Source organism: Syngnathus leptorhynchus, chromosome 2 (genome assembly GCF_054491065.1).
Source record: "Syngnathus leptorhynchus isolate UIUO chromosome 2, UIUO_Slep, whole genome shotgun sequence".
In the NCBI taxonomy this organism is placed as follows: Eukaryota; Metazoa; Chordata; class Actinopteri; order Syngnathiformes; family Syngnathidae; genus Syngnathus; species Syngnathus leptorhynchus.
In genome coordinates, this window is record NC_141196.1 from 8,480,775 (window position 1) to 8,502,205 (window position 21,431).

General features: G+C 42.7%; 2 protein-coding genes across 4 annotated transcripts in view; one reads left to right on the forward strand and one right to left on the reverse strand.

The window, feature by feature from the left end:
• limch1b (LIM and calponin homology domains 1b) overlaps nt 1-14,875 on the forward strand; it is a 33,566-nt gene extending 18,691 nt beyond the window's left edge. For 2 of the 3 annotated variants that reach the window (XM_085905413.1, XM_085905414.1), the window contains exons 6-26: nt 80-190; nt 971-1,169; nt 3,148-3,412; nt 5,205-5,337; nt 5,418-5,575; nt 5,881-6,316; nt 7,832-8,080; nt 8,282-8,390; nt 8,492-8,556; nt 8,627-8,714; nt 8,786-8,854; nt 9,037-9,065; nt 9,513-9,626; nt 10,641-10,733; nt 10,800-10,937; nt 11,457-11,548; nt 11,856-11,987; nt 12,441-12,518; nt 12,821-12,929; nt 13,069-13,171; nt 13,423-14,875. In XM_085905413.1, the coding sequence (XP_085761539.1) occupies nt 80-190; nt 971-1,169; nt 3,148-3,412; nt 5,205-5,337; nt 5,418-5,575; nt 5,881-6,316; nt 7,832-8,080; nt 8,282-8,390; nt 8,492-8,556; nt 8,627-8,714; nt 8,786-8,854; nt 9,037-9,065; nt 9,513-9,626; nt 10,641-10,733; nt 10,800-10,937; nt 11,457-11,548; nt 11,856-11,987; nt 12,441-12,518; nt 12,821-12,929; nt 13,069-13,171; nt 13,423-13,448 (2,796 nt within the window). In that variant the 3' untranslated portion in view covers nt 13,449-14,875. The remainder of the gene's footprint in view (nt 1-79; nt 191-970; nt 1,170-3,147; nt 3,413-5,204; nt 5,338-5,417; nt 5,576-5,880; nt 6,317-7,831; nt 8,081-8,281; nt 8,391-8,491; nt 8,557-8,626; nt 8,715-8,785; nt 8,855-9,036; nt 9,066-9,512; nt 9,627-10,640; nt 10,734-10,799; nt 10,938-11,456; nt 11,549-11,855; nt 11,988-12,440; nt 12,519-12,820; nt 12,930-13,068; nt 13,172-13,422) is intronic. The other variant, XM_085905415.1, reaches the window with a different exon arrangement.
• A 2,293-nt stretch (nt 14,876-17,168) lies between these two features.
• Nucleotides 17,169-19,674, reverse strand: phox2bb (paired like homeobox 2Bb). Its single transcript, XM_085905901.1, has 3 exons — nt 19,434-19,674; nt 18,069-18,256; nt 17,169-17,618 (listed from the first exon to the last, which is right to left on the reverse strand). Exons 1-3 carry the CDS (start codon nt 19,672-19,674, stop codon nt 17,169-17,171), a joined length of 879 nt encoding a protein of 292 aa, XP_085762027.1.
• Nucleotides 19,675-21,431: the final 1,757 nt, after the last annotated feature.

Consider the following 21,431-nt stretch of genomic DNA (forward strand, 5'->3'; position numbering starts at 1 on the left):
CGCATCTGGCCCCCCCGGCCGGGCCTTGATGGTTGAAACAATAGAATAAATTCAATCATGTCTGTTTTGATTGGTGCAGGTTCTAATCACTATCTACTGGCTGGGTCGGGCTGCCAACAGCTGTACCTTCTACAACGGGCCCACGTTGGACCTGAGGGAGTTCGAGGGCCTGCTATCACAGATGCGAAAGGTATTGAATACCCGGGATTTGTCATGGAAAATGCTGTGATAATTGTTTGGATTGTACCTCCTTGAAAACCTTGATGCCATGGTACCAAGAGTAGCTACTTTTGGGTTTATTTGTATTTGGTGCAGGTTGTTGAATCAGCTTAAAATGCATTGCGTTAGTGGCTCGCTTTTGATTTATGTGATTTTTTTTTTTTATTCAAGCACCAAATTGCAGTTGCACAATAGAAAGCAAATTGTGGCCCTTTTCTTGATTTTGTGGGACAGGAAAGGCCTTTCCTCCCCTTCCATTAGCAGCTTGACATATTTCAAACATAGACAAATGCAGGGAGGAGTCGGCAGGTTTGTAGAACGTGCAGTTGAAGTGAGAATTCGAGCCGGTGTCGAGGATTGAACAACGACATGGCCGCAGTGGGACGTGTAGAAATAGTCAAAGAAAAAATGCTTGTCCAGGTAACATTTCATTGCATATTTTTAGCAATTGGAATAGTCCCTGACTAGAGTGGACAATTGTGAAATCCTTCTTGATCTGCATTTGTGCTTTTCGTATTCTGGTGGCAACATTGAGACCATTTTGTTTGTATGTTCAAATTTGATCAGTTCATTTTAGAATCTGTATTCAATTGTACATTGTGCTGTAGGTTCACTTTGCAACTGTTAGCAATTGCCTTGAACTCAGTCGCACTTCAACTGTTGACAGAAGATCTTCCCTTATTAACATTTTTGTTTGTTGTTATCTTGCTAGATGTTCCCATCGCTAAATTTTGGTCTTGGCACATTTTAGGAGGCGGAGGAGGCAGAGAGCCCCCAACGCAGCATTCGGGACAGCGGCTACATCGATTGCTGGGACTCTGAGCGCAGCGACTCGCTTTCCCCGCCACGACATTGTCGCGAGGACTCCTTCGACAGCCTGGACTCGTTCGGCTCACGCTCGCAACAGACCCCGTCGCCGGATGTCCTGGTGGCCCGCGGCAGCAGCGATGGTATGGAACTCTACAAAGCCCAAACTCTTACGTATCATTTTTATTTGAGCTGAGTGACTTGAATCGATCTGTAAGACTGGCCTAAAATTTTCAAAAGACTCGACTTGGTCTTACTGTTCGTGCAACATGACATGATTTAGACTCCCAACAACATGACTAGACATGTTTTGTATTTGAATTTTCATTTTCTAGATACAGTAGTAATACAAAGCGGACTTGAATTGTGACTTGCTTCCACTTCTTTATTTTAATAATAGAGCACCAACTCTGGCAGATAAATGAGGGCCCATTGTACTTTCACAGCTGCGCTGCCGTTGTGAGGCTCGTTGTTCTGCATTGTGTGTTATTGCAGGACAACGCCCAGCTAAATCGAAAAGCCCTTTGAATAATTTCAAAGGTTTTCTTTTTTTTTTTTTCTTTTTTTTTTTTAACAATACCAGCTCATTTCAGATCTTTGTTTCGACTCTAACCACACAAACCTAAGCTAAAACAGGTCTCATTATGTGTTAGGCAATTTAAAGAATTTAAATATTCATTTTTAAATTGAATTTGAAATTGTCATTATCATTCATAATATAAAACATCCGATAAAGTACAAAAAAAAAAAAAATGTTTAGATATTCTTATTCGCATACAGTATAACAAAGCAGCATAAACAGTGCCATGTTAAGTTCAATAAAACAAGTCAGTTGAAAGAAGTGGTGTTTCACACCCACTCAGAGTTCTTCTCTCGTGCACGCTCTGCCTCCATCACGCCGCCGACGCATCGCCGGACAACCTGCACGCGCCCACCTACTGTAAATGGACACCAGCCAACTGGATATCTCTGGAAAATGAATGAGAATCCAAGCTGAATACTCTTAGTGATACAGTAAACGCTGTCATTCCTGGAAGCCTTTGAACCGTGATGATGAACAACAAACTCATTCGTAGCTGGATATTGTAACACAAACATCAACCTGACGATCTACAGCATCATGTATACTGTACGCACATCCGGGGGTCCAGGTTGGGAGGCAGGAGGCAACTTTCCCCTCCCTTGTCCCAACGTAAGCAAAGCTCCTTCACAATTGGCCTCTGTAAAGCAACCTCACCCTGAGGAGCACGGAAAGAAAATTTGAATTCAAGGAAGACATCTGATCTCCTATGTAGTCATTTGATACTATTTATGAATGAGACGCTTTGTGCTCACAATACTTTTCATTTGGAAAGACTAAATCGAGAGATGTGATGTTACTTTGAGAAAATATTGCCCCAAGGTCATCGAACGCCACGCTTCAGGGTTAACTTGAAGCGTAGTTGTTTGTGGAAGTAATGAGTTTATTCGTAATAATACGAATATTGGTTCACGCTATGTTTACCTTTTCTTGATACCTGCTGCTCATGCGTATTCAGGCATGCGAGCACACACCACAGGAATGGTAAACACCACATTCTCATAGCTGTCTTTGTTCCATGTTTACACTGAGGATTCTTATGTAACATGGAGGATTTTTTTCTTTTAACACAAGCAGGGAAAAGCTGCCGATCTAGGCGTCACCTGTCTTATTTACCTTTTGTAAAATGGGATGCAGACTGAAATGCTGAGATTGTAATCATATTCTTTGAGAATGTGATTTATGTCTCCTGCAAACAGACATAGTGATGATTTTTTTATCCCGAGAAACCATTTTAGACATCTTGGATGAAATGATATCATCCGCCTCATAGACTTTTATTTGAAGCGTTTACATTTGTTGGATTTCAAAGGAATTTGTGACTGTAATTTGGGTCATAGTACTGACAAAAAAAAAAGGTCCCATGTTTTTTAAAGAGCTAGATATTGACTTCATGCTATCAAAACTATGTTACCATAACTTTGTCAATATTGTGAACTGACTTGAAGGAAATGTTTCATCTATTATCAAGGAGTCAACTACTGTACCTACGTATTGATACTTTACGTCAGATCATTGCTCATGATTGTTTCTTCCCCAAGGCCGGGGCAGTGACTCCGAGTCAGACGGCCCACCACACCGCAAGACCCCGGACATCCACAAGGATGACATGTTAGCCCGCCGCACCTCGGTGAGCGAGCCGCGCACCGCCATGCCCTTCAACCAATACCTGCCCAACAAGTGCAACCAGGGCAACTATATGCCGACGCCGCTGCGCAAGAAGAAGAACGGCGGCGACAAGGATGACGGCGAGCGCAAGAGCTGGAGTACGGCCACCTCACCTGTAGGGGGAGACAGACCTTTGCGGTGAGTGTTTCTTCACAGGCTTGTTTGTGACCGTCCCGGATGATGTCATAGATGGTATTTAGACGAGACATATCGCTTTGTTTGACCGGCGGCTTGTTATTGAAATTGCCAGTGGTTCCATGTTTTTTTCCCACCGGCACTGTGTGCAGAACAGATGGTAGGGATTGCTTTTGAAATGAGCTGCTGCTTGCATAAACAGTGTGATGTGTGTACATTAGCAATCATGCGGTTGTATCACATCAAGCAAATAACGTGTCATTTTACAAAAGTGTAACGTTGGGAGTCTGCTTGGCTTATTTGAATTGACAAAATGTGGTACCTTTACAAATTTGAAACCGTTCTTGGGTGTCTTTGTAGTTGGAATGCTAGTTTTACACCACCTGTTTTGAAGCTCCCAAAGATTGATGCATCAGCAGAAAATCCAGAGTCCTGCCTGTTTGTATACAGGAAAAAAAACAATCCAACAAAAAAAAATGCAAAAGATGTTTTTATAGTGAAGGCACTTTACATATATTCAAATGTAATCATACAAATCTGTATGTTGTAATGTTTTGGTAATCACAGCATAACATGCATGGACTACGGTGCACACAGAAATGGGAACACGGGACCCTCCCTCAGGATGTACGGAAATGAGCTCTGCTTCCTTTGCTGACCCTGTTCACACCCCATGCTTGAACCGGACAGCTGCGCACTTTCTCCCAGCCGGTCTTCTGCCTACCTGCAAAGCTCTCTGAAAGTCAAAAATAAGCTCGGGAGGTTGGCCGTAGCCTGACGGGAAACAACAGTGGCCGCTTCATTGACTCATCTGAGCTAGCGCTGCAGATTTGCTTACCTTTTGGCTCCGACCTGATCGTCTCTTTACTTTCACATTTGTTGAGTGGGCAAGCACAGGCATTTCAAGACCCAACTATGTGTTTAAATCTCCATATGGCCCCTTTCAAACATAAGCTGTGACCTTTTTGCCAAGGTTTGTGATGCATCCTTAACAACAGCAGCAGTTGTCTGCATGTGGATAATACTACCCCCCCCTGTGAATGTTTGGCGCAACATCACTCAACCCCCTAAAATCTTGACACCCGGACCATTTCTTGTCACCGTCTACTCTGCAAACATTCAGTAATCCACATTTGTGTTTGTTTGTCTCTCCATGCTGTCATGTGTCCTGCCAGCGTGTCACATGACCCACAGTAAGTCGTCCAGTTCCCATGTGGTCAGATCTGCCAGCCCTGTTGTTTATTGAAGGAATGCATTCGGTGCCAAAATAGCAGCTGTGCCGTGATAATGATCAAATAGAAATTATTTGCTCAAGGTTATGTTTATTATTACAGTTCAAGACAATATGAGTAATAGCTATATTTAATATCCATATACTACACTCTACTTGCAAAATGCTAATGAAAGAAATTGCTCTGTTTTGGGGAGAAATCTGGAAAGACTATGAAAAAGTGCCTTTTTTTTTTTTTTGCCATAGCATGCAAGGATTACACACCGACTATACAGCGATTGTGGAACGTCATGTTTACTTTGCCAATATCACATTTAGCATAGAATAGGACATCTGTGATTTGCAGTTCTTCTATAACATTTCTTGTGAGCAAATTCCAACTTTGTAGCGCTGCCGCCACATAATACTGCAGTTGCTGGGGAAAAAGAAAAAAACTTTGAGTTTGGAAAATCTGTTTTTTGTGTTTTAAACTAAAACATGACTCCCATTCTTCGACAACCGCTAAAAACATGTGACACGTGTGCAGCAATGGCAAATTTCTGTTTATGATTTGTTCCTTCGCAGGAGTATGAGTATGATTGACATGCGCGGCGAGGTGAACAACACCACCCTCTTGCCGCCACACAGTCACGTGCGTCATGAGCTGATGCGCAATCAGATCAACCAAATGAAGGAAGACGATAGTCACTGGCAGGATGTGAGTGAGATATTAGCCATTTCCCTGACCGTTACGCATGGAGCAAAATGAAGTGAACAATAATCATTTGTGTGCGGCAGGATCTGGCCCGGTGGAAAAATCGCCGACGCAGCATTTCTCAGGACTTGATCAAGAAGGAGGAAGAGAGGAAGTTGATGGAGCAGCTGATGATCGGAGGAGAGTGCATCTCGCAGAGGAGGAGGAGCATCAAGACCTACAAGGAGATTGTGGAGGACAAGTAGGTCCAACATAATTAGCAAGCAAAGATCTTGCCGTTCCCTATAAATGTACTTTGCGTATTTCTCTTTTTTCATGCGAGTCTGTCCCCTGTCCAAATTTAAAAGGCGTGAGGGGAGCCACTTTGACAGGCGAAGAATTGAGTCGGCTGTGTCCACACCCACAACGGCGCAAACGCCTGTTTTCTAATCAGCCAGTCTATGAAAACACCAAACAGACCACACTGTACACTAGTCTCGTGATCGACTTGTGCTCGGTACGACAACGGGGAATTCCAAGCATGCTTCCCTCTATTGGTCTCCACAGGGAGCGTCGTGAGGAGGAGCTGCGGGCAGCTTACCGGAGAGCCAAAACCCCCGAGGAGGCGGCCTACATCCTCCAGCGTTACGCCCAGCGCTTCTCCATCAGCGAGACGGTTATGGAGCGCCTGCAGCTGCCCAAGGTCCTGGACCGCAGCGTTTCGGCAGACCCGTCCTTCTCCGGCTTCCCCATCTCCCTCACACCTTCGCCGACCACCTCTGAACCGTGGGATGCCGACCCGGACGGCCCCCTGAAGTATCTGCGGCAACCGTTTGCGCCGGCCCCCAGGTTCACGTCCACGGTGGAGGCGCAAATCGACGAGTGGCCCAGAGATTCGCCGCCGCAAGGGCCAAAGATCCGCTCGTCCGAGCCGCCGTCCAGCCCGACGCCTGAGCCTTACTTTCAGCCCTGGCCTGTTACACCGGAACCCTGTTCCAGTAAGGTCAGTTTTACACTAATAGTGCATTCGATTTGTGACGATAAAGTCTCTTCCATCTAAATCACAGGAATAACCACACAGATTCAGCTTTAAATAATACCACACAAAGAATATTGCTACCTTAGGAGGGTGAACCTGTTATTCAAGGTTTCATTTACTTTTTCCTTCCTGTACCGTGAATGCTTTATCTTTATAAATGTGTAAATCATTGTGTGGTATTAGTTGAAGAAGACCGTCTTTTTGGATCTCCAGACTACATTTTATGAGGTTGATGCATGCATTGAAGTAATTCAAGAGGTCCCCCCACTTTGACTCATCTTTTAGGACTTTGGTGCTATCTTGTGGCATCTTGGAGCATTACAGAAATGGGACAAATGTAGCACAAGATTTCATTTTCCATAGCTATGATTTGCAAACAATGCTTAAGTGGGTGTTTCAGTGACAAAAATGATGTAAGACACCTTTTTATAAAATGTGTGTTTTTGGTTGAAAATATGTTCACACGTGACAGCAACAATGACAAACGTGTCTCTAAAATGTTTTAAATCCATCCATCGTTTTTCTGAACCGCTTTATCCTCACGAGGGTCGCGGGCCTGCTGAATCTATTACTTTATTCAAAACAGGAAGAAACATTTTCCGGATAAAATGTTAGGCAACGATGGCCGCTACTGAGCTAAATGAAGCCAAGTGCTCCTCTGGAATGTCTTGTCAAGCGTCCCAGTCCAACATAGAATGGAGTCTTGTGTTCCCTATTGACCTAAGAAGTTGCCGGCGAAGGGCCCTCTCAGTGTGGAGTGGACAAAGACGGCCCACACAAGCTGCTTGGAGACGGATGAGAAGGTGGAGGTAGTATATAGGGGGCGCGGAATCGGGAGGTAGGGGGCGGGGGGCACCCACTGGGAAGTTCACAAGGAGCCTCCTCACACATATATTACTAGCGTCTCTTTGTCTTTGAGGCCCGCTTGTTGCTAAGGTTTGCATGCTTAAGATAATAGTACCCGAGCCCAGCACAAATGAAAGCACAAGTGGGGTTTTAGCCACAGATTCATTTCAGTCCTAGTTCTCATTACCTCCTCTCGGAAGCACTGTTTAATGCTATTAATGAGATGATGTCATCTTTTTTTTTTTTTGAGGGGTGGGGGGCGTTCAATGTGCTCCAAAACCCATGTCCAACTTGAACAGGAAGGTCAGCCATTTTGGTTTGGTGCAGCCATTTCGGATGAATTCAAGGGCTTAACAAACTCCTTTGAGGATCGATCATATTCAGACTGGCAGCGGTCAATTGTTTTCTGTATGTTGGGTCAGGTGTTGTAATTTCATATTGAGTTCAGTCTAAGTCGGACTCCGATTATCATTGTGACATTGCTGCATTATGCAAAACAACTGTTAAATGTGTGTCTACCTATTTGTATTTTGCAGGGTTTAGTCACATTTCATTTTATACCGTGTTTTATATGCATTGCCAAGTATCATCTTAGCACAGACTTATCTCAACACAGCATCCATTTTGTTGTAGGCTGATGGAATCCTGCGGGTCAACGGCAACATGGCAGCAGACTCCGCCACACCTGAGAGTCAAGGATCGGAGTCCTTTCCGGTTTTCTTACCGTACTCGTTGCCCAAAGCCACCGCCCACCACCCGAGTGCCTCGGCGACAAAAGGAATTCTGGCGTCCACCAACGTAGAGGGAGCTTTAAGTGACATCCAAGACAAAGAAGTCGCTCTGTGTTCAACGCCACCCAGCAGGCCTACTTCGCTACCAGTGGTAAAACTAGCTTATTACAGTACTTTTATTGCCAGCCATTTTTAAATCTATAAATAAATGTAATCATGCCCATCAAATACTAATATTAAAAAGCCAGGCTGCACATCTAATAAAATGCCTGCTATAGTAAATTCCTCCTTCACTGCAATGCTCAATTTAAATGATGCAACGATATACTGTTGTTTTTTTTTTTTTTTTTAGGAATTGCAAAAACCAGAGGAGAGCTTTGAGAGAAAGAGTGGAAGGCAGTCAGCAGTCACTCTAGTGGAGAAAAAGTCTCAATCAGCAGAACACCTCCAAACATCTGCAGGTCTGAGTCACATGCTGTTTTACTGCCCCCATGTGGACATTTGCGTTTCTGTCATATTGCAGACACATCACGCTTGTCCAATAAAAATACTGTCTTTGCAGAAGCCAAACAAGAGACTGTACCGTCGTGTGAGTCAGGGCTTGGCACAAAACCTGTAACCTCAGTGGTAAGCCATTAAAATCCTTCCAAATTCAACATCTCCATCTATCCGATTAATAATCCTGTAAAATCGCTAGACGAGCATAGACAGTCACGTGGGGACAAACCAGAAGAAAGAGGACCTTCCCAGTTTTGGACATCATCTGCCAACTACAACCACAGAAGGTTACTCGACACACATTAAACTATCAGTGGTTTTGTCCATTTGACTTTTTCAACCATATATTTCCCCATAGGTGTTGAAAACAGTACCCGCTCTCCACTGACAAGCAGCAACCCAAATTTACGCTGTGAGTTCTTTGCAGGTAATTGTACTTTTTTTTTTACTATAGGGGGCTGGGACACACAAATGCATTATGATATAGATGATTCTGAGCTATTTTTGTATTCTATTGCAAATTGTTGTAAATAGTGATATGCCACAGCATAATATTACACTTAATTGTTGCCATTTGTTTCATTGTTGCTGTACATTTACAATCTGCAGATAAGGGAGAGAAGGATCACTATGGCAACGTGAGTACAATCAACTTTGTTTTTCTAACAATTTTACGTCGACATGTCCAGATTCTTATTGTGCTCGGAAGCTTTTCAAAATCAAGAGACTTGACTTAAGACTATCTTAACTCAAGATATGACTTGACTCCATTTGATTTTTGCTCCAATAATTTGGGACTGCAACAGCTTATTTCTTTCTGACTTGCACATCTGTGACTTGCTCCCACCTCTGGTCACCTCTGTCCTTTTCTGTCTTTCTCCTTCAGTAGGATTGGATAGCATTGGACTAGTGCTGTTGTGGTAGACCAACTATCTATCTTCTCCCCTCCATTTTTTTTTTCTGTATGTCTGTGTGCGTGATTTCCTGATTGTTTGAGGGTGCCCGACGTGTGCATGACTATCTTGGTGCTTTGGATTTTGTGGATGCATGTGTTGTGGTGGGTTGGGGCGGGGGCATCCTGTTAGGTTTCAGTGCCGGTGTCGCCTCAGACCAGGCGGGCCGATCGCTGGTCCTGGGACCCGGCCGAGGAGCGAAAGCGGCAGGAAAGGTGGCAGCAAGAGCAGGCGCGCCTGCTGCAGGTACATGGATAGATGGCGAGGACACGCATGGCACATGAGCTCTGTCAGGATTCATTGCCAGTTTTGGTTTGATTTGCACAAGGGAGTCACACTTTCAAAAACCTGCTACCCTTCCAGGGATGCTTTATTTTTGCTAGAATGAATGATTATTCATTCATTATTTATGTTTTTCCACTGCTGCTTTTCAACGGTGACACCAGTTTATATCTTAAAGGCATCATATGTCATAAAGCTGATTAACCGCACTCCATTGCGCCTGTAAAAGCTTGCCGCCATTTTGATGATCAGCACGTTTATTGTACGGTAACATCTGCCATCAGTTGAGCAGCACGAGGAGCTTTGTCATAGCTTGTGCTTGGGGGCGAGATTCTGTTGGCTAAATGCCCCCCTCCCTCCTCCACAACTCAGTGAGAAAGGTTTCCGACCTTCGATGATGAATGGAAGAATGTGTGGTGCGTTACTGTGCTGGTTGTTTTATCCCCTGTAATTGTTTTTCTTTCTTTGTGATTCTGTCGTCAGTCTTCCAATGCAAGTCTTAATAGAAAAAAAAGTCACTTCATAAATTTGATAATAATGTTTTTTTTTCAGCTAGCAACCAAGTAGTTGAAACCGCTCTATGCAGTTCAAATTTCAATCACTTGAGTAAATTCTTGAAAAGCTGACAGTGTCAATCAAAATGGAGCTTTTTTTCTGGGTTTATGGTGGGGCCAAGTGTCTTAAATGAAACGTTTCAAACTCAAAGTCTTAAAAATGAATGTGATAAAGGCGTCCAAAAATATCTTCACTTCAACTCTTTAACTTTGTAAAAGACGACTTTTTCAACAGTGTTACTCTTCTGGGAAGCCTGTTTGCATGTCCACCTCCTGCTTGCTTCTTCGCCTCTTTTTTTTTTTGTTTACGTTCACTCCTGACAAACCAAAATTGATTCCATTTTTGCATGCCTCCGACATCAATTGCAATGTCTTTTCTTCCTCTATTTGTATATGCTCGTGGTGCGTTACCTCGGTAACGCAGGAGAAATACCAGCGAGAGCAGAAGAAGCTCAAGGAGGAGTGGGAGAAGGCCCAGAGGGAGGTTGCGCAGGAGGAGAGGCGCTACCATGAGGAGGTGGGAGCACATTTTAGACAATACCAAATGAAAGTCTGTGGTCATGGGCTTTGATTGTCTCGTCAGGAGCGTCTCATCCTGGAAGAGACAGTCACAGCACTCACTCCGCAATCGTCCGCCACGTCCGTGTCCGACTGCCAGGACACCATCGTGCGCTCACTTGCTGACTGGGAACGCAAACAGGAGCAACTGGAGAGACATTCGGTGAACAAATCGTATTTATTTAACTATTTATTTATTTCGGTTTTTTAATTATTAGTTTGTGTTATTATTAAGCATACCTTCTGTATGAAATGCACTATATATAAATACTATACACTATAATGTCTTGGCTTACCAAAAATTAATTTTTGATGCCATATTTTTGGAATTTTTGTGTTTATTTTAAATCAATCTTTTCAAGAACAATATAGTGAGTTGATGAGATGGAGAGTCACCCTCTTGTGACAAGAAGTTGTACAAAGTCATAATCCTATGATAATGATCATCCTTTTGCTCTAAATACATTTATGCTGCAGATAGCACAATGGACAAAAAGCTAACGTAGGCTGGAGTCATTGTACCGTATGTTAGGTATGCGCTTTTTTAAACGATGCATTATTTATTGCAATAATGTTTAGCGGGCCTCGAAACTTGCATCTTCGAGCCCCCCTGAACCCAATTTGAAAACCTCTGTGATTGGTCCACCAACTAACAGTCTTTACTTCTGATTGGCTAACACAGCTGGAGAGTGGAGAGGTTGAGTGTAGACCGCGAGAGAACGACAAAACGAGCGACATCAGCACCGCCGACGACAGCGTCAGAACAGCCAAGAGGTTTGTCGACGCATCAAAGCATATATCAAAAAAAAAAAAACTTTTCCTCAGTAAACATGATCTTAACTAACAAGAGACATTGTTAAAGGTATGCATAACTGATTTTCTACCAAATCATCCAGGGATCTTAGATCTGCGAGTTTACACCTAATATTAATGCAAAGTAACCTGAATTGACAATGAACTGCACCTACTTTACACACCCAAAGTCAGTTTGGGTTAAGATCCAGCTCATCTGACATCCTAACGTGTGTAGAAGGTAACATCCTAAAAATAGAGCCCTAACATAGATGTGGGCCCTCTACAGCTCAGTGAGTCAGACTAGCTGCGTGAAAAATGGCCAAAAACTTCACCAAACGGCTGCCAAGACCTCCGCCCCGGTCAAGAAACGGCAAGACGTTGACACCATCAAGCCCGCTCGGCCTGCAGGAGAACGCAGGTGTGTGTGTGTGTGTGTGTGTGTGTGCGTGTGTGTGTGTTTGAATGGTCTTTAAATGTATTCGCTTCAGTCTTATCATTTAAAGAAGCTTTCTGCCTTCTGTCTGACAAATTGATGAGAGTAATGACCAGGGCAACAGAAGTGCGCTTTTTCGGCATTCATCGTAACAACCTGCAGTCTTTCAGTTACTGTGTTTGGCCAGTAGGTGGCATCTCAAGCTTTTATCATTCTCAGATTACCGTCATCTCGTGCAACCCATTTAACAGCAGGCTCTGGAAAAAACAAGATGCAGTAATCTGCATCCCGAAATGAATGCAGGCATTCTGTAATCCTCATAATTATTTGAATCTCTCAAAACTACAAAGCGATCCCAGATGAATGCGGCTGGTTTCAAGGCTGTGCAGTCAGCCGCATTGTCAGCTGAATGCTGCAACAGTCTTGTCCATTTTCCAGGAATGCACCCACCACAATAAACGCTGGGCGCAGCCCACCCAAGCCCCCTCCGCCATCTGTCGACGCACCACCCAACAGGTATCCTCATCGCTACCATTTTGTGCCTCGCATCAACGTTGTGTTTTGTCTTCTACTTGTGCTTGCTGTCATGAGAACAAAAATTAGGTTTGTAGGAGGACAAAAGTATTGGGACACATACATCAATTATTAAATATCCCTGCCCTATGTTCAGGGATTGGGGTGAGAGAACATGCCCACCCTCTCACAAACACACACACACCAAACCATCTTGCAGGAAATCCAGCAAATAATGCACCAACTCTGGAGCTTGCTGAAGCAGCACATGGGCTGATTGTTGCCAATGTTATTGCGGTTGATAGGTCTGTCAGCGGCAAGAAGCTGTGCTCCAGCTGCGGGCAGCCGCTAGGCAAAGGGGCCGCCATGATCATCGAGACCCTCAGTCTCTACTTCCACATCGACTGCTTTAAGGTTAGTGAAGACATTTTACCCAGGTTAGCATGTGTGCAAAGTGTGAAACTACATGAAAAAGGAATAGATGCGGTTTTTCGAGAAAGCGACTTATTTATTTAAGTCTTTATTATGTTCATTTCAATGTTTTTGTGGTCAGTGCGGGGTGTGCAAGGGCCAATTAGGAGACATGTCCACAGGAACCGACGTGCGGATCCGCAGCGGCCTGCTCAACTGCCACCAGTGCTACATTCGCTCCCGTTGTGAGTCGCCCCCACTAAACATCCTTCACACACACGACTTGATTTTAGTCCACATTTACATCAACCATAATTGAATAGCTCGAACCTGAACACGTGCCTGTAAAATAAATGCTACCACTCCACATTTTGAGAATCACTGACAGACATTCACCGTCAGCTAGCTGGCATTCATCAGTTTCCTTTTTCCTCATCTGTCTCCACCGTTTGTTGCTGTATGCTGAATTTTTGTGGGTCTCTCTTCCCCACTCCAGCGGCCGGACAGCCGACCACCTTGTGACGTCTCCAGTCGAGTTGAACCTGATCACCTGCCAAGCCCTGCCCTCCCGTTCAACCCCCATTCATCACGTGGGTCAATCCAAGATTTTTCACCCATATATTATTTTTTGACTACAGAGTATCAACAGTCAGAACAGTCATTCACTCATATTGTCATTTTTACGAAGCACAATCTATTTGAGACACCATTCATCAAGTGTGGTTCATTCATACATACCTTAATTGGATTTAATTTGGTTTATTTTGGTGTTTCCTTTTTTCTTCTTTTTCACCAAGCGGCATCCACTTTGTCACTCGCAAAAGCAGACAAGATGAGATATGCAAATTAACCTTCACGACGCACAATACTGAATCTCTATTGGTGCATTTGTTATTTTGGATCAGCACTGAATTGTACACCTTATGTTGAGAATGTGTTATAGTAATCCACAAGGCTTCCACTGACACACTTTTTGAATGTAATTCACGAGGGCAGTAACTGAATCCGCTACTTTAATGTGCCTTAGGAACAAAAGAACGACGCAGAAAAAGAAAAAAAAAAAAAAACATTTTCTTTTGAAGGCGACCAGTGGCCAAATTGTCCTCGCACTCCTTCATTGCAAGTCGTCCACTTTGCCGCGTCGTTGATTTTGCAGTGATAGAATGCTCTCGTATGTGAGAAATATATACGCAGGATGAGACAATTGACCTTTCGCTTAAATCGTGTCCCCGGAAATGTAGCGTGACCAATCACAACGCAGCAAATAAGAACAATGCTTTCCTGAAGTTTTTGTTTATGCATAGTGACACAGGTTAAATGGAAATGTTTTCTTTTTAGACTCTATGCAGTCATCCACAGTCGGTTGCATCCCTCAAAAAAATAAAATAAAAAATCAAGTCGAAACTTGCCCACAGTAATGAAAACCATGAATGAAGATATTCAATTGATGAAAGAAGCAGACAGAATCCGAACTAGCCCAGAAAATAAAAACAAAATATACATTACGCTATGTAGTCAACCACCATCACAGACTTTATGTTGTGTGAAACTTTTTGATCTTAATAACAATAACTAAGGGGGTCTGAGCGAAAGGTCTATTGAACCTTTGCCAACTTTTTTTTTTTTTTTTTTTTTTTTTTTTTTGCTGTGTTTGCATTTTGAGTGTCGGGCAGTGTGCTGCCGATGTTTAACAAAAAAGACTGCACGTTTAAGCCTACAACCAAAAGATGCTGTAAAAAATGTACAAATCAAAGCAATAGCCACTGCGCTTAATTCCTGGAGTCATTGAGCATTTTCCATTTTCTCTTTTTAGCGCAGAGGCTTTCTCGTGTATTTATTGTAGTAGTCACCTGAACACCATATTTCGATGTATCCTTTCATTAACTGTGTCAATGCAATGACTGTATCTTTCTAAATAAAACCATCCAAAGTCACTGTCTTTCTATATGTTCTTCTGATTTTGAGGCATTTCTCAGCAAGAGGGCAAACTATTAGGAACAGCTCTCCCAAAGGTAAGTATTTGCTTTGTTTTGAATGGGGTGCAAGCAGGTGTTTATTTGAATGTTTTTTTTCTTTTTCACATTTTGGGCAAGTTTTTAGGTTAATTTAAAAAAAAAAAAAGTTATTTTCTTCATAATTGATTTTTAATTCATCCATCAGGTCTTGGTCAGCCGGGAAAGAACCTGTTGAACCCTAGGTGAATATATTTGATACACTTTTTGTCGAGAAAAAAACATGTTTCTCCATATGAACCTTTGTTAATCTTTCATTTTCAACGAAGTAATTTTAAGTTTGGATTGATTTCATTTCTAAAATGTTTTACATCATAATTTGCATATTATATCATAATATTACCTGAGTCAAAAGTGTTTCCCTTTAGTAAGACCATTTTATATTTGGGTATATTTTACCTCCTACCTCAGTTTAACCAAGTTCGCAGATATGAAAAATAATCAAGTTAAATGCTTTTGAAATGTGAGATTGTTCTAAATTAAAAAAACAAAATGTATCGATTTTTGCAAGCCTATTAGCTGTTTGATAGAAATATGAAATTGTGAACCTTTGCAGATTTTTATCAATTTTGGGTTCTTGTTATGCAATAGCTTCTGGACGAATTTAATTTCTGTCTAAAATCAAGCTTAAACCGTTACATTAATTATAAGGTTTTACCTAAAATGAACAATTGCCACCTTGTTACCTTGCTAATATCGCTTCCCATCGGAAATTGTTACGAACATTTCCACTGTTATCGTGTACGTTCTTCACACCACAGAAGCTAACAAAAACATGACCAAGCCATTTTTTTTTTCCTATTATTTTTTTGTATCATCAACAACCATTTCAATGCCTTGGAAAACTATGTGCACACGTAGAAATATTCCCTTTTTAAATATAAGCATCCAGAACTAACAACATAAATAACCTTCCAGACAACAATGTTCACAACAAAGTGGGAGACTTAAAAACAAAAAGAGACATGCAAATTATATCCAAATAAATACAACATTTGCATACATTCCCTTTTTACCAAAAATAAATTCTTAGGGAATCCGACTTAAAATGAAGACTATACGTGTCTATGATTCAACTATTAGGAGACGCGAATACATATTAACACTATACAATTGGAGCCACAAACACACTGTCATAGAAAGACACACGAAACATAGATTTATGTCCATGGGCGGGGCGGGGCTTTGGAGGGGTGTTGCTGTAATTGTGCCTTTTCTTTTCCTCATAGTGGACAATAAAAGAAAATGGATGAAATATCAAGTTTAAAAAAAAAAAAAAAGTCTGGTTGAATCGCACAAAAAGTCCAAACTTCGCTCAGATTCATGGAAACTGTATAAGGCTATGCAGCCTGCGTGCCGCATAGTTCATTCTGTCAGAAATAACAGAAATCGAAATGACCTGCACTGGAATGCACGCTCTGGAAAAGTCTATGTGGTTGGCCGCATAGTCGTCGTGGTTCTTGCAAAATTATTAACCCATCAGAAATTGATCACAGGTAAAGTCCAAGTTCAATGCGCTGGCCCGTGAGTCTTGCAAAATTTTAAACCAGCCCAGATGAATGATAGAGTATGTTGAATAGCCTAAATGTTGACTCGAAATGATCGTCCAGACAAAATGCATGCTCTTGTTAAAGCTACACGACTGCATAGTCGTTGAAATTAAACAACAATGTTAAACCAGCCCGGATAAATGCAATTGACATGAAATTGTGCAGCTGTCCACAACCTCAGACAAAATGAATGCGGTAAAAAAATTATGCGGTATTGGTCATAATAAATGGTAAAAATAAGCAGCTGTCAATTAAATGCCTCAAAAATTTCCAAATGCAGTCTCTTGATGAAACTTTGCTCTTCCGCATGGTCAGACAACGTTTGTCTTTTGTTGGGTATAAATATTGTTTGTGAATAATGCACGACTGTGAGCTCGCCAACGCTCCAAAAACAGTTGGGTCAAAAATAACCCAGTACGGGTCAAAAAGGGAAAGCAATTCGTGTGTGTGTGTGTGTGCGTGCACGTACTAAGCAATCCAAATTTGGGCTGTTTTGTACAAAACAACCGAATTGTAAGTTATTTTGTGCAGTCGCGTTATTTTCGACCCACCAATTTTTCAACAATTTGCCGAATGTGCCATGAAATGTATTTTTTTGTCAAGCAAATGCCACACAAAAGGGAGACAAAACAAAAGCACTTTTGACTGTCAGTGTCCATCAGTCTGCGTGTGCACGTCAATTAGAACAAGCTGCTTTTTACTAAAGCAGCCTTGGCTCCGTTCTGTCTCTGCAAGGACGACAGCACGCTGGCGAACGGCCCGCCCAGCGAGTCCGGGATGGAGGTGATGGTCCCCGGGGCGGTGGCCCAGCCTTGACTCGGCGCCGTAACCCCCACCCCCGTTACCCCCACCCCCATGCCGGACGACACGGCGCCCTTGCCGGCCTCCGCCTGTCCGCCGTTGCCGCCCCCGCCGTTCACCTGCACACCGGTGGGGCTGGGGCCACCGCAATTAGAGGTGGGCACCGGGTTGGGGCCACCCGTGCTGTCCGGGTCCGTGGATTTGGCGTCTTTGCTGTCGTCGTCCCGCAGGTCCGACTTTTTGCCGGAATTGGACTTGGCGGCGGCTGCGGCCGCTGCAGCAGCACGCTCCTGCTTGCGGAACTTGGCCCGTCGGTTCTGGAACCAAACCTTCAAAACAGCCCCAAATTTGTCATTAGTCAGTGGAACACGTTTTGTTGTTGGGTTTTATAGGAATAATATTTATAAGCACCTTTACATTATTTGGGGGGGTAGTTTATAAAAATGTTCTCCCACAGATTTCCTGTTCCTTCCTAGTAAACACATGCGTTTTTTCCACTATATGTCAATAAGTCCGTGTGTGCGTTATTTGAATACCTTTGCGTCTTTTAAAAAAAACAAATTGGTTGTTTGAGCTCGAACAGTTTGTGAACCCATTTGCTAAATAATATACAATGAAAACATGAGCTTTTAATTCGTTAATTCTATATTGAAAAAAAAAAAAATTGAGTTGGTGTCAATGTGTCTTACTGCGTGCGCGTAATGTATGCAGCAAACCTTGCGTAATTGGAGCATATTTAACTTGCATGAATTACTGCTCTTGACTTTGTGATTGTTTACCTGCACTCTGGCTTCGGTCAAGTCTATCTTGAGTGCTAGCTCTTCACGGGTGTAGATATCCGGGTAGTGGGTCTCTGCAAAGACCCTCTCCAGCTCCTTTAGCTGCGCGCTGGTGAAGGTGGTCCGGATACGCCTCTGCTTGCGCTTTTCGTTCAGACCCCCGTGGTCCGTAAACAGCTTGTAGGGCACTGCATACATAGGAGGACAAAATGACGTCATGTTTTGTTTTTTGTTTTTCAGTAGGTCTATCGTGATAGTCTAGAATAACAGCAGGGATTCTGTAGAAAGGTTTAGTCACATTTGTGTAATACAGTGTTTAGTGAGTTTAGCATCATCATCTTAATGGTGGAGAAATTGTTGAATTGACTGCTTCCAATTTAAATGTGATTATACTCAATTCTGTGTCAAGTGGTCATCAAGATTAGATTTCAATCGAGAAAAATCCGTTACAAACAAGTCCGGTTGCTGTGCGCAAAAAAAATGCATACGTGATATAATTGTTTTGAAAGTGATCACTTAAATGGAGTTTTAATTGTTAATGCAGGTTAATTCGTTTGCATTCTGTGCGTAATAACCATGCGTTATAGTCAAGTGGCGATATTGGTTCAACTATACTGTGATTTTTTTTTTGTTGTTGTTGTAAAAATGTAATTTAATTGTTTCGGATATCATTCCAGTTGCCGTGCGTTAATCCAGCAGCGTAATAGTGTTGATGTCAATTATGTTCAACTCCGCGTGGTGATAATCAAAGAGTTTAATGAGGAATTGTATTACCTTCCAAACGAGTCTGGTTGCTCTGCCTTAAAACGTGTGTAAATCACCTCTTGTGATGTTGCTAAATGTTATGAAACAGCATCAGAAGTGGGGTTATGTCCGTGGTCATGTACGTAAATGTCGTTTAATTGCGTCCAAAATGAATCTCGATGCCGTGCGTAATCATCCACGTCAATGTATGAATTCCACTTTTTCAGGGAGTATAGATGATAATAAGTGTGTTCAAATCTGTACGCTTTTAATCGTAAATGTACTCTGTCCCAAAATGAGTGGCTGCGCCGTGCGCAAGAGCGTGCGTAAGTTGTCAAAAGTCGTCGCCTTCCACGAGTACTGTAACTCCCAATTTGAGCGCCAATAATGAGTTTTGCTCTTTGGTTATCTAATTATTCGTCTCATCGCAAAGTAAACACATTACGGCAGTTTATGGGATAATTCTGTTGGAGGCTTTCGGGTGTGACACGCGCGTAACCAAATTACACGCACGCAGCCTCTCCTAACGCGATAAATTCCTTCATTTGTGTACGCAAATTTGGCCCCGTACCGAGCGAGCGAGCGAGCGAGTGAGCAGTGACGCTTGAAAATGCGCCTTACCGGCCGCGTAGGGGCTGCTCTGGTGGTCCCTCAGCGTGCCCAGGCTGCAGGAACCGGGCGCCAGCGACGGGCAACCGCTGGTGGCCCCGAACGTGGTCCGGATGGGGTTGTACTGGAAGCCGCTGGCCTGGCTGCACGAGCTGAAGTCCGCGTAGGCCGACGCCAGGCTCGACGTGTCCATGCCGGCCATGCACGACTCGTAGGCGGACGAGTTAAGGTAAGAATACTCCATTTTATACATTTGGGAAGGCACCCAAAAGCTGAAGATTCCCCAGGTCGGCTTATGATGGCGGGTGAGAGGGAGGAGAACGTGTGAGGTTGTTGGAGGGATTTTTTTTTTTTCGATGTTGACTGCTCGGCGGCCGCTCCAGAAGTGGCCTCCTTTATAGCAGCCCAGGCGCGTTTTGTGAAAAGCCCCCTAAGAGCCGCCTTGCCGGAGGTCTCCAGAGCATATCGAGCTCATCAGAAACAAAAGCAGCGCCGTGCGCACGCCGCACTGCCTCCTTCCTTCCTCCTTCTTCCTCCACCGCTACCATTGCCGCCTCCCTGCTTTACATGACAATAAGTCATCAGTCTATTGGGCCCGTCGTCCGGCCGAGCTGCAGCATCATTGATCCCCCCCCCCCCACCACCACCACCACCCCACCTCCCACCTCACCCACCCACCGCATCTCTAATTAGAATTTAATAGCGCCGCAGTAGAAGCAGAGAAGGAGAGCAGCCCTCCTTTTGCCCTTTAATTCAATCACAGCACTTGGAAATAATGAAAGTTGGGTGACGATTCTCCCTGATGCAATTTGCTCGCCCCAAGCTTTTAAAAGGCAGCCTGAGAAGCTTTTGCCACACTTTCGCCATTTTTCGATCTCTTGCCTCCAATGCGAATTACAGGATGCTCATCTGCTGAATTTATGTCCACATGATTCCATCTTGAAATGTTCAATGTCACGTTTTTGTCCCCCCCCCCCAAAAAAACAAGAAACAAAAATAAAACCGAGGTTGTGTCACACAAGCACCTGTCGTCGTTTTGTGTATATTTCATGAGTTGTGACACAAAAGTCCATTTTTTCTGTGTAAATTGTGATCATGGATTGAACGATATTAGCATGAATAATTGCCCTGTTATTATAAATATTGAAACATATTTTAGGAACATCATTGTACATGATTTTCTTTGGCATCACTATTCTTTCACAAGTGATTTATTTACATTCTATGAACCCCATTTACCATTCATGAATAAATGGATACAAATAGATTCTTATTGAAATCTTCACCAGTAATAATATCATGAATATTTATAGTGTTCTACAAACTTCCTGATGTTTTTCATATCAATATTATTATTTTTCTCCATTATTTGTCCACTAAACCAATTCTATCCCCCAACAATACTTGTAGTAAATGCATTTCATATTTTTGTATCATTTTATTTTAACATTTTTTTGTACATTTTGGGGGGTATGAAATATTCATATCTATTTACAAGTGATAATTATTTACTAGCTTCCAATTCTTTCATAATTCGTTCATGTCTATCATTGGTGCAATTTTTTAGTCATGAAATGTGAATGATGAAACCATTACAACAACGAATGCTTTAAAAGTTTAATATATTATTTTAAAAAACATACAACACCTATAAGACCAATCTCATAGTCGTTAAAGACATCAAAATGTCTCCATTGTCATTCAATCGACTTCCACATTGTCCTAATTGTCTCAATTCCTTTTATTATTGCTTTTATGCGTCCCCGTGCTGCAGTAAACAGTCACCCCACTAATCAAACAGCAACCATGCCGACACGGGTTTCATGAGTATATTAATACAGATTTCACTGTCTTCACGCACCGAACACTTAAAATGCGCCATCAATTCAATAGAGCACTTTCCCGCATAAAAGCCAGTCATGCAAATGCATTTCAAGTGCATCGTGTTTGTTTGCTTTAAGTGTACTATTTAATTCATCCATCCATTTTCTGATAAGATAAATTGTTGCC

Coding starts and splice junctions, on each gene's coding strand:
- phox2bb (XM_085905901.1), bottom strand. CDS start 19,674: ATGTATAAAATGGAGTATTCTTACCTTAACTCGTCCGCCTACGAGTCG. Junction 18,257..19,433: donor GAGCAGCCCCTACGCGGCCG/GTAAGGCGCATT, acceptor CTATGTATGCAG/TGCCCTACAAGCTGTTTACG. Junction 17,619..18,068: donor TGACCGAAGCCAGAGTGCAG/GTAAACAATCAC, acceptor GCTGTTTTGAAG/GTTTGGTTCCAGAACCGACG.